At 41.2% G+C, this 13707-nt stretch overlaps 1 protein-coding gene across 3 annotated transcripts in view; it reads left to right on the top strand.

Moving 5' to 3' along the window:
* The window catches only part of Usp48 (ubiquitin specific peptidase 48), a 69941-nt gene that overhangs the window by 11418 nt on the left and 44816 nt on the right, over nt 1–13707 (top strand). For 2 of the 3 annotated variants that reach the window (XM_042688553.1, XM_042688552.1), the window contains exons 2-8: nt 3444–3564; nt 5940–6096; nt 6753–6880; nt 7604–7728; nt 8288–8396; nt 10862–10995; nt 12683–12765. In XM_042688553.1, the coding sequence (XP_042544487.1) occupies nt 3444–3564; nt 5940–6096; nt 6753–6880; nt 7604–7728; nt 8288–8396; nt 10862–10995; nt 12683–12765 (857 nt within the window). Of the gene's footprint in view, nt 1–3443; nt 3565–5937; nt 6097–6752; nt 6881–7603; nt 7729–8287; nt 8397–10861; nt 10996–12682; nt 12766–13707 lie in introns of those variants that run through there. The other variant, XM_042688554.1, reaches the window with a different exon arrangement.

Genomic DNA, 13707 nt, shown 5'->3' with positions numbered 1-13707 from the left:
ATTTTTTTGGTGGTAGTGAAGATTGAATCTAATCCTTTTAAATTTAATTTTAAAACAGGATATTGATAAATTATTCAATCTGGCTTTGAGATTAAGCTCCTGCTTCAATCTTCCTAGTATCTGGGTTTACAGCATGCGAATTATTCATGTCTGACTCAGAAGCTTTCTTTTTTCCTCTGTCCTTCAGGTAGCTAAGATACAGTGTATCTATATAACCAGTCTTGTCTATTACCCATACTTAGAAACAGAAGAGGTACCCTGAAGTGTTATTTTATAGCTTTTTCAGTTACAGATACTGTTACATATGACAACAAAAAGTTTTTTATCTAGGCCCCCACCTTTTTTTGCTATAGTAATTGACATTGTTTCATTATAATTTTTATGAGTTCCATTTAAACTATTATGGGACTTTATAAAGTTTCTTTTTTTTTTTTCTTGTCGGTTGTGGGGCTTGAACTCTGGACCTGGACGCTGTCCCTCAGCTCTTCAGCTCAAGGCTAGCGCTCTATCACTTGAGCTACAATGCCACTTCCGGTTTTCTGGTGGTTTATTGGAGATAGGAGTCTCACGGTCTCTCCTGCCCGGGCTGGCTTTGAACTGAGATCCTTAGAGCTCAGCCTCCTGAGTAGCTAGGATTACAGGCGTGAGCCACCAGCGCCCGGCGACTTTATAAAGTTTCTAATCTTAAATGCCCTCAGTAGGACTTAAAAGTAGTAATTTTGCTGGGAGCCAGTGGCTCATGCCTATAATTCTAGCCTGTAAATCTCAGAAGGCTGAGATACGAGGATTGCAGTTCAAAGCCAGCCGGGACAGAAAAGACCATGAGACTTTTTTTTTTTTTTTTTTGGTTCATTGTGGGGATTGAACTCCAGGCCTAGGTGCTGTCCTTCAGCTTTTCAGCTCAAGGCTAGTGCTCTACCACTTAAGCCACAGCACCACTTCTGGTTTTCTGGTGGTTAATTGGAGATAGCTCATGGACTTTCCTGCCTGGGCTGGCTTCGAACCTTGATCCTCAGGTCTCACTCAGCCTCTTAAGTAGCGAGGATTATAGGCATGAGCCACTGGTGCCCAGCAAAACTGATTTTTTTTTTTTTTGTCCGTCATGGGGCTTGAACTCTGGGCTTAGGTGCTGTCCTTGCTCTCTTCAGCTCAAGGCGAGCGCTTTACCGCTTGAGCCACAGTGCCACTTCCAGTTTTCTAGTGGTTTACTGGAGATAAGAGTCTCATAGGGGTCTAGGAAGGTAGCTCAGTGGTAGAGTCTTGCCTTGCATAAATGAGGCCCTGGGTTCGATTCCTCAGCACCACATAAACAGAAAAAGCCAGAAGTGGCGCTGTGGCTCAAGTGGTAGAGTGCTGGCCTTGAGCTGAAGAGCTGAGAGTCAGCACCTAGGCCCAGAGTTTAAGCCCCACAACTGAAAAAAAAAAAAAAAGATTCTCCTGGAATTTCCTGCCCGAGCTGGCTTTGAACTTCGATCCTCAGATCTTAGCCTCCTGAGTAGCTAGGATTACAGGCGTGAGCCACTGGCGCATGGCTTAAAACTGATACTTTATAACACTGAATCTTGAATACTACAGGACACATTTCTTAGAATGTCTCAAACTGTGTTTGTCTCACCTTAAGGTGAGATTTAGATGATGCCAGAACTGATCTATTCCTCCTGATTTTGCCTGCAAAATGCATGTTGTCAATTCAACTCATTATCTTAACAGATTGTTTGGTTATTAGAGTTATTATCTACCAGCTTTCTCCACTTCACGTTACTATTTTCCCCTTTGTAATTAATAAATATGTGCTCTGATACTTTGAGACATAGCTTACTGTGAATGATTCCATGCCTGATTTCTTTCTGGTGGATGCCAAATGGTGAGTTTCCAATTCAGTTGTTCCTTCCTTGTTGACAGCTAGCTTTCTTTAGAAGATATTCCATGTCCCGTTCCCCCCTTCCTCCACCTTAGGGCTTGAACACGAGGCTTGGACCCTGCCCCTGAATATCCTTTGTGCTCAAGCCAGTGCTCTACTACTTGAGCCACAGTACCACTTCCAGTTTTTTCTGAGTAGTTTATTGGAGACAAGTCTTACAACCTTTCTTGCTCAGGCTGGTTTCGAACTGTGATCCTCAGATCTCAGCCTCCTGAGCAGCTAGGATTACAAGTGTGAGCCACTGGCATCTGGCTCTCTCTTTTTCCTTCCTTTCATGCGGGTATTGAGGCTTGAACTCAGGATCTGGGCACTGTCCCTGAGCTGCTTTGCTCAAGGCTAGCACTCTACCACTTGAGTCACAGCTCCACTTCTGGCTTTTTGGTAGTTTAACTTTCCTACTCAGGCTGGCTTTGAACGTCTGTCCTGAGTAGCTAGTTACTTGAGCTACAGCACCACTTACGGTTTTCTGGTGGTTTATTGGAGATAGGAGTCTCACAGTCTTTCCTGCCTGGGCTGGCTTTAAAGCATGATCCTCAGATCTCAGCTTCCTGAGTAGCTAGGATTATAGGCGTGAGCCACCAGCGCCCGCCCGGTGGGAGATTTTTCTTTAATCTATCTACCATCTCACTATGAAGCCATGGACTCCTATAATAAATTATGATCCTATTGTCATTGGTTGGTTATCCTACTGTTAATTTTTTTTTTTTTTGCCAGATTTATCTGTGGGATATGTGCCCATTTCTAGTTGACTTTTTAACATATCTCCATCCGATATTTCATTGATTGAGTAAGCATGTACTTACTGTTGGGGATCAGCAAGATATCTGGTTAAAGGTTAATCTTTGTAATTTCCCTCAGGGTACCCTGCTTTTTTTGTGTGTGTGTGTCAAACATCTAAAAATTAAGATCTGTTGATTTAGATTTGTGAGCTCACTTCCCATGACTAGGGAAAGGAGGTCTTAAGTGCCTCTGCCTCTCCAGGGCTGGATGCTAGATGTGCACCACCACATCTGGCTTGTTTCTTCTGAATTTAGGGTTTCTTCCACCTTTGATTTGTGGTGTGTGTGTGTGTGTGTGTGTGTGTGTGTGTGTGTGTGTGTGTGTGTGTGTGTGTGTGTGTGTGTGTGTGTGTGTGTGTGTGTGTGTGTGTATGTGTGTTTATTGATGGAGCTTGAGCTTAGGGCTAGGGCATTGTCCCTGAGCTCTTCTGCTCAAGGCTAGCACTCTACCACTTTGAGCACAGCTCCATTTCTGGCTTTTGAGTGGTTAATTGGATATAAGAGTCTCACAGACTTTCCTGCCCAGGCTGGCTTTGAACTACTATCCTTAGATCTCAGCCTCCTGCATAGTTAAGATTACAGGTGTGAGCTACTGGCAGCCAGTTGTATCTATGTTTTGAAAAATAAAATAGCCCTAACTCAGTAACACATGAACACATGTATTCAGAAAACTTATGTATGTGCATATGTGTTTATAATATACCTTATTTCTACTGTGTGTTTTTAATTTTTTTTTTTCATAGACGAAATTGCAAAGGAAATCCAAATTGCCTGGTTGGGATTGGTGAGCATATTTGGCTAGGAGAAATAGATGAAAATAGTTTTCATAACATCGATGATCCCAACTGTGAGAGGAGAAAAAAGGTAAACTGTCATTTTCTTTCTTTTTTATGTCGGTCATGGGGCTTTGCTTGAGCCACAGTGCCACTTCTGGTTTTCTGGTGGTTATTAGAGATAACAGTCTCACAGACTTTCCTGCCCGGGCTGGCTTTGAACCGCGATCCTCACATCTCAGCCTCCTGAGTAGCTAGGATTACAGGTGTAAGCCATTGGCGCCTGGCTAAACTGTCATTTTCTAAGTGACTGTTGTGTGAAATTCCTTAGTTTTGGCTTTTGTTTTGTGCCTGTGATTGGAAACCACTACTGGGATGGGAATGTGGCCTGCAGGTAGAAGAGTTGTTGTATCATATGTTTGTAGCTTTGGATTCCATCATTAGCACTACAAGAAAACAAGAAACTTTGATTATATGTAACCTATGCAGCTTTAAGATAAGCAGTATAACTGAAGACTCATGGCTTGAATTGGAACAGTTTTTTTTTTTTTTTTTTCAAATTCTTTGTTGTGATTAAGTGATTACATAATTTCCCAAATTTCACAGTATTGTGGGATAGTGATGCTTAGTTAAATTCACAAACACATTCTCACTTTCATGGGGCAAATTGTCTATCGTGGTCTATAACATTTATGAGTTTTATGAGCTTTGACAATGCAGTTATTTCTTCCACATTGGGTGTTATGTACATTTGTTTTGCATAGTATCAGCTGTTGAATTGGAACAGTTGTTAAATTACCTGATTTTGGGGGTTGGGCTAGTTAGACCTCACTAGCCATAGTTAAATTGTGTGCAACTCATCTTTATGTATGTATATGTGTATGTATGTGCCAGTACTGGGGCTTGAACTCACAGCCTTGCACTCCTGCTTGTTTTTTTCTCTGTCAAGGCTGGTACTCTACCATTTGAGCCACATTTCTACATGCAGCTTTTTATTAGTTAGATTTAAAAGAGTCTCATGGATTTGTCTGTCCAGGCTGTCTTCAAACCTAGATCATTAGATCTCAATCTCCTGAGTAGTTAAGATTATAGGTGTGAGTCATTGGTGCCTGGCTTAAGTTTATTTTTTGTAGTTCTGAGGACAAAACCCAGGGCTTTTACATACTAGACAAGTGCTCTGTCACTGAGCAGTACCCAAGCCTATGACCTTATGCTTTCAAGCTAGTCTGATATAATCCAGTAAGTCTTTGAATAGTTTTAGTTTGAATGTAGAGTCTGTGTTCGCTTTAATATTACCTATTTTATTTTGTACTTAAAATGTTGGTACAAGAAGTGATAAAATTCAAGCAAATTCCTATAATGCTATGTAACTTGGTTTTTTGTTTTTGTTTTGTCGCTCGTGGGGCTTGAACTCTGGGCTTGGTCACTGTCTCTGTGCTCTTCGGCTCAAGGTGAGCACCCTACTGCTTGAGCCACAGTGACACTTCTGGTTTTTTAGTGGTTTATTGGAGATAAGAGTCTTATGCACTTTCTTGCCCAGGCTGGCTTTGAACTGTGATCCTCAGATCTCAGCCTCCTGAGTAGCTAGGATTACAGGCATGAGCCACCGGTGCCCGGCAACTTTGCTTTCTTGAGCTTATATTTTTTTAATGTTATTTTGTACTTAAATATTTCATGTATTAGAAAAAAACCACTACAACAATACTACATTGGTAGCTCATGCCAATAATCCTAGCTACTCAGGAGGCTGAGATCTGAGGATCACAGTTCAGAGCCATTGGGCAGGAAAGTCCATCTCCAATTAACTACCAGAAAACTGGAAATGGCGCTGTGGCTCAAGTGGTAGACAACTTGCCTTGAGCTGAAAAGCTCAGGGACAGTGCCCAGGCCCAGAGTTTGAGCTCCGTGACTGAAGAAAAAAAAAAGAATGTAGCAAAGGAGCTGGGCACCGGTATTCCTAGTTACTCAGGAAGCTGAGATCTGATGATCACAGTTCAAAAGCCAGCCTGGGCAAGAAAATGAGATTCTTATCTCCAGTAAACAACCAAAAACCTGAAGTGGTGCTGTGGCTTAACAGGTAGAGCTCTCACCTTGAGCTGAAGAGCTGAGGGACAGCGCCCGGGCCCAGAGTTCAATCCCCCATAATAAAAAATGTAACAAAGGAAAAGCCTGGGTTATACATGTCCAGATAATCTATTTGAGAATCATCTGTTCTCATTTTAGATTTAAATAGCTAGAGAAGGCAATATATGTGTTACGAGTTGAGTTATCCACTGCTGTGGTCAAATGATAGTGGTGCTTGCATGAAAGTTATGCCCACCTGCAGCCACGAGAAATGTGATGTGGTTCTTACCATGCCAGTTACCAGGCTTACAGATCCTTACTTTGAAAATACAAGGAAACCTTTTATAAACTTTTACCCTCATGGGGAATTAATTTTATAATTATAATCTTGTGTTTGTATAGAACTCATTTGTGGGCCTGACTAACCTTGGAGCCACTTGTTACGTTAACACATTTCTTCAAGTGTGGTTTCTCAACCTGGAGCTTCGGCAGGCACTGTACTTATGTCCAAGTACCTGTAGTGACTACGTGACAAGAGATGGCGTCCGAGAGGAGAAAGGTTGGAAGGCATGGTGGGGGAGGGCTTACTTTCAGTGCTTGGCCACTAATTACTGACTGTAAGGTTCAGCCAAAAGGAAACTGCCACCTGGTTCAGGCAGAAGAGAGTTTATTGAGGGGGAGAGCTAACGGCTGGCCTGCAAGAGATGGAGGTATACAGAGAAAGATGGAAAGGAAAAAGAGAAAAAGAGGAGGGAATTCATATTGAGCTAGATTATACAGGGAAAGGTGGGAGGCCAGAGGTGGGACCACAGCGGTTGTGGAAGTGATCTCTGAGCCTGGGGAACCTTTCATATCTGAGGGGGCATGACTAGGGTGGTTCAGGAAATGACCTTAGCGGATGTGGAAGTGACCTCGGAGTCTGGGATCCTTTGCTGACTCATAGTCAGGTGATTACTAGTTTCTGGCAGGTGAAGAGGAAAGGGGAAGGGGCTGTAAGTATGATGCTTCATTCCTATAGTTCTTAATTAATAGTTTATAAATAAAGCCTTTAATAGTGTTTGTAAAACATTTATAAACATGCTGGAGAGGGGTGTGTGTATTTGAAACAAGTCTCACACTATGTAGTTCAGGCTGACTTAAGCATAGATGCTCATGCATATATAGCCACCCTGCCCAAGGGAGAAACAGGAAAACCTTATACTTTTCTATTAATAGATTATGAGCCTCAGACAATTTGTGAGCATCTCCAATACCTGTTTGCTTTGCTGCAAAACAGCAATAGACGATACATTGATCCTTCAGGATTTGTGAAAGCCTTGGGCTTGGACACTGGGCAACAGCAGGTAGGAAATATTTTTAATATTTTTGGCATTCAGAAGTACTTAATGTAAGGTATATTAAATAGCCGATGAAGAGAACACCACATGCTGTTCAGGCAGGAAAAGAAGTTTATTTACTGAACTGCTGCCCCAGCCGTGCATGGTGGTGGAGAGGAAATGGTTGAAAGGGGGGAGACCCACCCCCAGGTCAGGAGTTATCTAGGCCAGGGACAGGAAGAGATGTGACCTGGTGGGGAAAAGGTGTGACCACATTGGATCTGGATGTGCCCTCGGTCTGGGACCCTCCTATGGTCACATGGGAGGTGTGATCTGAGGGCCACCCAGCATATAACCTAGCAGGAGGGAGGTGACTATTTCCAAGTATGCCAATTACCTAGGTAACAGAGATACTGGGCAGAAACTTAGCCAAGAGGTTGGGAGGTGTCTGCACAGGGCCTACATGGCCCGGGGCAGACCTTACACCTAAGTGTTCTTTTTTTCCGTGTTCATAAAGTAGGATGAAATAGAACACTTTTTAAGAATTAATATTTTTCTGTTTTTGGTTATCAGTGTCTTTATTTGCTACCTGATTGCGCTTCTGAAAATAAACATGTGGGCTCAAACTGACTCACCATAGCTGCAGTCCTTCTTTTAAAATGCTAAGGATAGGAAGTTTCTGAAACCTGTAAAATTTGTATTAGAGCTTGTCAAACAAGATAGAAATTTTCTTTTTATTCACATTTATAGGATGCCCAGGAGTTTTCTAAGCTCTTTATGTCTCTGTTGGAAGATACATTGTCTAAACAAAAGAATCCAGATGTGAGGAACATTGTGCAGCAGCAGTTCTGTGGGGAGTACGCGTATGTAACTGTGTAAGTCTGTTCTGACTTTGGCAGATCTGTGGGGAGTACTTGTATGTAACTGTGAGTCTATTCTGACTTTTTCATGGTACATTTTATTGTAAGACTGTTGCTTGTATGTTTGATTTTCAGTCCAGATCTGTTTTGCCTTTGTGGGTTATCATGGGACCTGAAGTATTTATAGCAGTGCGTTTCTACAGGAACGGGTAAACAACTGATTTGCTAATTGCAGTTGGCCCCAACCAGGTGTTGGGAACTGCATCTGATTCAACTCTTGCCATTCACTGTATACAGACTGTGTGGAGTGATTTCAAAGAGGAAGACTAGAGCTGGCTAGAAAACTAAGAGTAAATCTATAGTACTTCTTTTGGATTTCCCATGCATACAGTACTAGGTCTCACCAGACACTTTCTGTTTTTTATCTAACTTGTAATATATAGCATAATTTTTATGAGAGAGAACAAATTACGATTATAAGTTTTTTTTATGTCTTTCTAGAATGTATTTTATGTATAATAGTATTTTATTGCTTGTCTCATTCTAATCTTAATTTTATCACTCTTTATTGTAGTTGCAATCAGTGTGGCAGAGAATCTAAGCTTTTATCAAAGTTCTATGAACTGGAGTTAAATATCCAAGGCCATAAACAGTTAACAGATTGTATCTCAGAATTTTTAAAGGTATTGAAATTTTGATTATATATTGTTGTTACTCATTAAGAGTTATTTGCTCCTTCTGTACAGCATTTTTACAACAAAAAACATACAAAAAATAGTTATATGCTATTTTGAATGGTATTTTGATTAAATTATTATTTGACTAGTTCAGCTTTTTCTGTGCATGAAATACCAAGTACTGACACAGGCAGCATCTTAAAGTAATTTTTGGCTACTGCAAGTTACTTTGTGTGTAGTTGTGTATTTTTGTACAACATAGATATATAACTATATACACAGCATTTTCCTTTTTTTTTGTTGGTCGTGGATCTTGAACTCTGGGCTTGGGCTCTGTCCCTCAGCTCTTCAGCTCAAGGCTAGCACTCTACCACTTGAACCAACCAAGTTGAAACCAACCACGGCACCACTTCTGGCTTTTTCTGTTTATGTGGTGCTGAGGAATCAAACCCAGGGCCTCGTGCATGCAAGGCAAGCACTCTATCAACTGAGCTACCTTCCCAGCCCAGCATTTTCCTTTTCATATAATGACAGTTAGGAAGCATTAAATACATTTTTTTTTTAATGCCATGAGGCTTAAACTCAGGGACTGGGTAATATCCCAGATCCTTTTTGCTCAAGGCTAGTGCTTCATGACTTGAGACACAGCCCCACTTCTGGCTTTTTTGGTGTTTAATTGGAGATAAGATTCTCACAGACTTTCCTGCCCAGAATGGCTTCAAACTTTGGTCCTCAGATCTTAGCCTCCTGAGTAGCTAGGATTACAGGCATGAGTCATTGACTAAATACATTTTTTTTGTTGTTGTTGTTAGTCAAGGGGCTTGAACTTTGGGCCTAGGCACTATTCAGCTTAAAGTGAGCACACTACCACTGGAGCCACAGTGCCACTTCCAGTTTTCTGAGTGGTTTATTGGAGATAAGATAAGCCCGAGCTGGCTTTGAACTGAGATCCTCAGATCTCAGCCTCCTGAGTAGGTAGGATTACATGGGTGAGCCACTGGCGCCTGGCTTTCACTCCATATTTCTATAATCCTACATGCCATATTTTTACATTTTTATACACATGCATAGAGTAGTACTAAGGTTTGGAAGTAAAATATCACACTCGCTTGGCAGACCACTTACTTGAGCCCTGCTTCTCCCACTACTTTATATAGAGAGAGGTATAGTGTCGTTCCTTTTTGGCTTAATGGGAAACTTCTAGAGGAAATTTTAGTTGCCAAGTATGACATGTTGGTAATAGTTGAACATATTGCATACAGCTTCCTGTCTTAAAATATTGTGCTTTTCTACTTCTTTAGAACATATATTAGAATGCCTGAAGTAATGGTCTGTTGAATATATTCAGCTGAATATTTCCTGAGTACTTTGTATGAAGCAAAAGTTCAGTAGCTGGGACCCTGAGTAGGATTACAGCTGTGAGCATTTAGCACTACATTTCTTTCTTTCTTTTTTTTTTTTTTAATAATTTTTTTATTGAGATTAAGTGATTACATAAATTTCGCAAATTTCACAGTATTGTGAGATGTGATACTTAGTTAAATTCACAAACACATTTTAACATTCACAAAGCAAATTGTCATTATCATGGTATATGTTTGTGAATTCTATGAGCTTTGACAATACAACTATTTCTTCCACATCAGGTGATGTGTACATTTCTTTCCTTTTGTTTAGTGTTAGCTGTTCCCTCTTTCCCTCTCATTCCCTCCCTCCCATCAGTGCCCTTGAGTTGCTTAGTTTGTTTTCATCAATGTCCAGTGCAGCTGATGGGCCCCTCTGTTGCATATTTTCCCATTTCCTTTTAATTCTGGGCCCTCCTAGCTTCCCTCCCATCCATATATAGGGTCAAGAACATGGAGTCATTTAGAATTGACAGGACAAGTTGAGTGGAGGTCCTTTGTTTCTCGAGTCCTGTTTACTTTGTCATATCTCCTTGCATTTTGGATTTAACATCCACATATCAGGGAGACCATAGCACTACATTTCTTTAAAAAAAAAAAACCTTGTGTTAAAAAATCGTATTACTTTAAATATCATTGCAAATAAATTGATAATATTAGAGCTAAGTTACTGTTAATCTTGTGGGTCTCTACTTTTTTTTTTTTTAATTTATTGGAGATGAGTCTCACAGAATTTCCTGCCAGGACTAGCTTAATTTTTTTACTTTTTTCCTAGCCCTGGGGTTGAACTCAGGGCCTGGGAACTACCCCAGAGCTTTTGCTCCATGCTAGCACTCTATCACTTGAGCCACAATGCCACTTCTGTCTTTATTTATGTGGTACTGAGGAATTTAACCCAGGGCTTCATGCATGCTAGGGAAGTACTCTGCCTCTAAGCCACATTCCCAGCACAGGGCTAGTTTTGAACCATCATCCTCAGATCTCTCCTGAGTAACTAGTATTACAGTTGTAAGCCATTGGTGACTGGCTGGTATCTTCTTTTTTAACCACGTCTTATTTCCTGATCAGGAAGAAAAATTAGAAGGAGACAATCGATACTTTTGTGAAAATTGTCAAAGCAAACAGAATGCTACGAGAAAGATTCGACTCCTTAGCCTTCCTTGCACTCTGAACTTGCAGCTCATGCGTTTTGTCTTTGACAGGTAAATATGTTCAAGTACTGAGAGTCTTTGTCAGACTTGCAGATTGGCCATGGGAAGGAGATAATAAAATAATTGAACTTTAAAAGTTGAGGATTTTTACAATGTACTGTATAGATGATGCCTATGATCTTGAAATACCAATATTTCAAAATGTCATGGTTTTATAAGTAAAAAAATTTTAAACAAGCCAACTGTGTAGAGCTGAGAACTATAGAAGTAGGAGAATTTACATTTGTTGGTGGTGGTGGTCTCAAGGGCTTTTTTTGCTCGAGGCTAAATGCTCTACCACTTGAGCTACAGGGCAATTTCCAGTTTTCTAGTAGTTAATTGAAGATAAGAGTCTCACAGACTTTTCCTACCCTGGCTGACTTTAGACCGTGACCCTCAGATCTCAGCCTTCTGAGTAACTAGGGAATTTTTACTTTTTTGTGATAAGAAATTACTAAAAACTGCAAATAACTGAATTACCTTGATACACTTTTATTATATGTAATATGGTACAGGAAGTTTTTTTTGTTTGTTGGTTGTGGGGGTTGAACTCTGGGCCTGGGTGCTGTCCCTGCACTCTTCTGCTCAAGGCAAGCGCTCTACCTCTTGAGCCACAATGCCACTTCCAGTTTTCTAGTAGTTTATTGGAGATCAGAGTCTCATGGACTTTTCTGCCCGGGCTGGCTTTGAACCATGATCCTCAGATCTCAGCCTCCTCAATAGCTAGGATTACAGGCGTGAGCCACCGGCACCTAGCAGTGCAGGAAATTTTTATACAATAATATCTTCTCTTCCAAGGGACTGTATTTTTCATCTTGTAACTGAATTGAAAGCAGTTTTGCACATGTCCAGTATTCTCTTGATATAAGCTATATTTGGAACTTAAGCCTTTTATGCTGTTCATTATTATTTTGCACAGTCATAAAGCAGAAATTTTTTTTAATTGTGAAAATACTGTACAGAGGAGTTATAATTACATGGGCAAGATAATGAGTACATTTCTTATCAAGCGTTGTAGCCTCTTCCTTTGTGTCTCCATAAAGCAGAATTGTTTACTGATCATACATACAAATTATTACAATGCTAAGTGAAATCTAGCTGCTGTTGAGTTTGTTAAAATACCTGGTAGAGGGCTGGGAATGTGGCTTAGTGGTAGAGTGCTTGCCTAGCATTCATGAAGCCCTGGGTGTGATTCCTCAGTACCATATAAACATAAAAAGCTGGAAGTGCCGCTGTGGCTCATGTAGTAGCGTGCTAGCCTTGAGCAGAAGAAGCTCAGGGTCAGTGCCCAGGTCCTGAGTTTAAGCATAGCTCCCCTCTCTTCCACTCCCTCCCCCCACCCCCCCCGAAAAAAAAATCTGGTAGAAAGAGCTGGTCACCAGTGGTTCACACTTGTAATCCCAGCTACTCAGGAGACTGAGATCTGAAGATCGCAGTTGGAAAGCTGGCCTGGACAGAAAAGTCCCTGTGAGACTCTTATCTCCAATTAACCACTCAAAAAAACAGAAGTGGTGCTGTGGCTCAAGTGGTGGAGTGCTAACCTTGAGTACAAAGGGACTCAGGCCCTCAGTTCAAGCCCCACACTGACCCCCCTTCCCCCCAAAAAAAAACCCCAAAACCCTGGTAGAGCTTATCCATGTTTTCTAATTGTTTTCTGTCTGTGGTATATATAAATGTAATCAGCTTTTCTTTTGGTTAGGCAAACTGGACATAAAAAAAAGCTGAATACCTACATTGGCTTCTCAGAAATTTTGGATATGGAGCCTTATGTGGAACATAAAGGTAAATTTTAAACAAGCAGTGATGGTTATAATGCTCAGAGCTGTAACTTGTGATCTTGTGATGAGTAACAAATATTTGGTAACCTCTGAAAACAAAGGCATTTAGAGGAGATGTTTCTCACATTGCCTCTCAGTAGAGCACCTAAGTCAATATGACTAAGGGCCTAAAAGTTAATACTAAAGAATGACAAAGGTGTTTTGCTACCCTAAACTCATGTACTTGTTATCTTAGTCTAAATATTGTTGTCCTGACTCCATTGGGTTGGTGTCAGTGGCTCATGCCTATAATCCTAGCTACTCAGGAGGCTGGGATCTGAGGACTGCAGTTCAAAGCCAGCCTGGGCAGAAATGTCTGTGAGACTCTTAACTCCCATTAATCACAGGAAAAGCCAAAAAGTAGCACTGTGGCTCAGGTAGTAGTAGAGTGCTAGCCTTAAGCAAAAGGAGCCCAGGGACAGTAGTTCAAGTCCCAGGACTGGTGCAAAAAAAATAGTCTCACAGACTTTCCTGCCTGGGCTAACTTTGAACTGCTATCCTCAGATCTCAGCCTCTATTTTTTGGGGGGGAGGGGGAAGGTCAATCGTGGGGCTTGAACTCTGGGCCTTGGTGCTATCCCTCAGCTCTTCAGCTCAAGGTGAGCACTCTACCACTTGAGCCACAGCACCACTGCCAGTTTTCTGGGGGATTATTTGATAAGAATCTTAGGCTTTTTTGCCTGAGCTGGCTTTGAACTGTGATCCTCAGATCTCAGCCTCCCGAGTACCTAGGATTACAAGAGTGAGCCACCATCCCTTAGCTTTTTCACTCAAGGCTGGTACTCTACTACTTGAGTTACAGTTCCACTTCTGGTTTTTTAGTGGTATATTGTGGAGATAAGAGTCTCACAGTGGCTCTGGTGGCTCACGCCAGTAAACCTAGCTGCTCTGAGGATCTCAGTTCAAAC

This window comes from Dipodomys spectabilis, unplaced genomic scaffold, assembly GCF_019054845.1.
Source record: "Dipodomys spectabilis isolate Male_0828 unplaced genomic scaffold, ASM1905484v1 ptg000118l, whole genome shotgun sequence".
Lineage (NCBI taxonomy): Eukaryota > Metazoa > Chordata > Mammalia > Rodentia > Heteromyidae > Dipodomys > Dipodomys spectabilis.
Note: the sequence above shows the minus strand (reverse complement) of the source record. Positions and strands in the feature narration are given on the sequence as shown.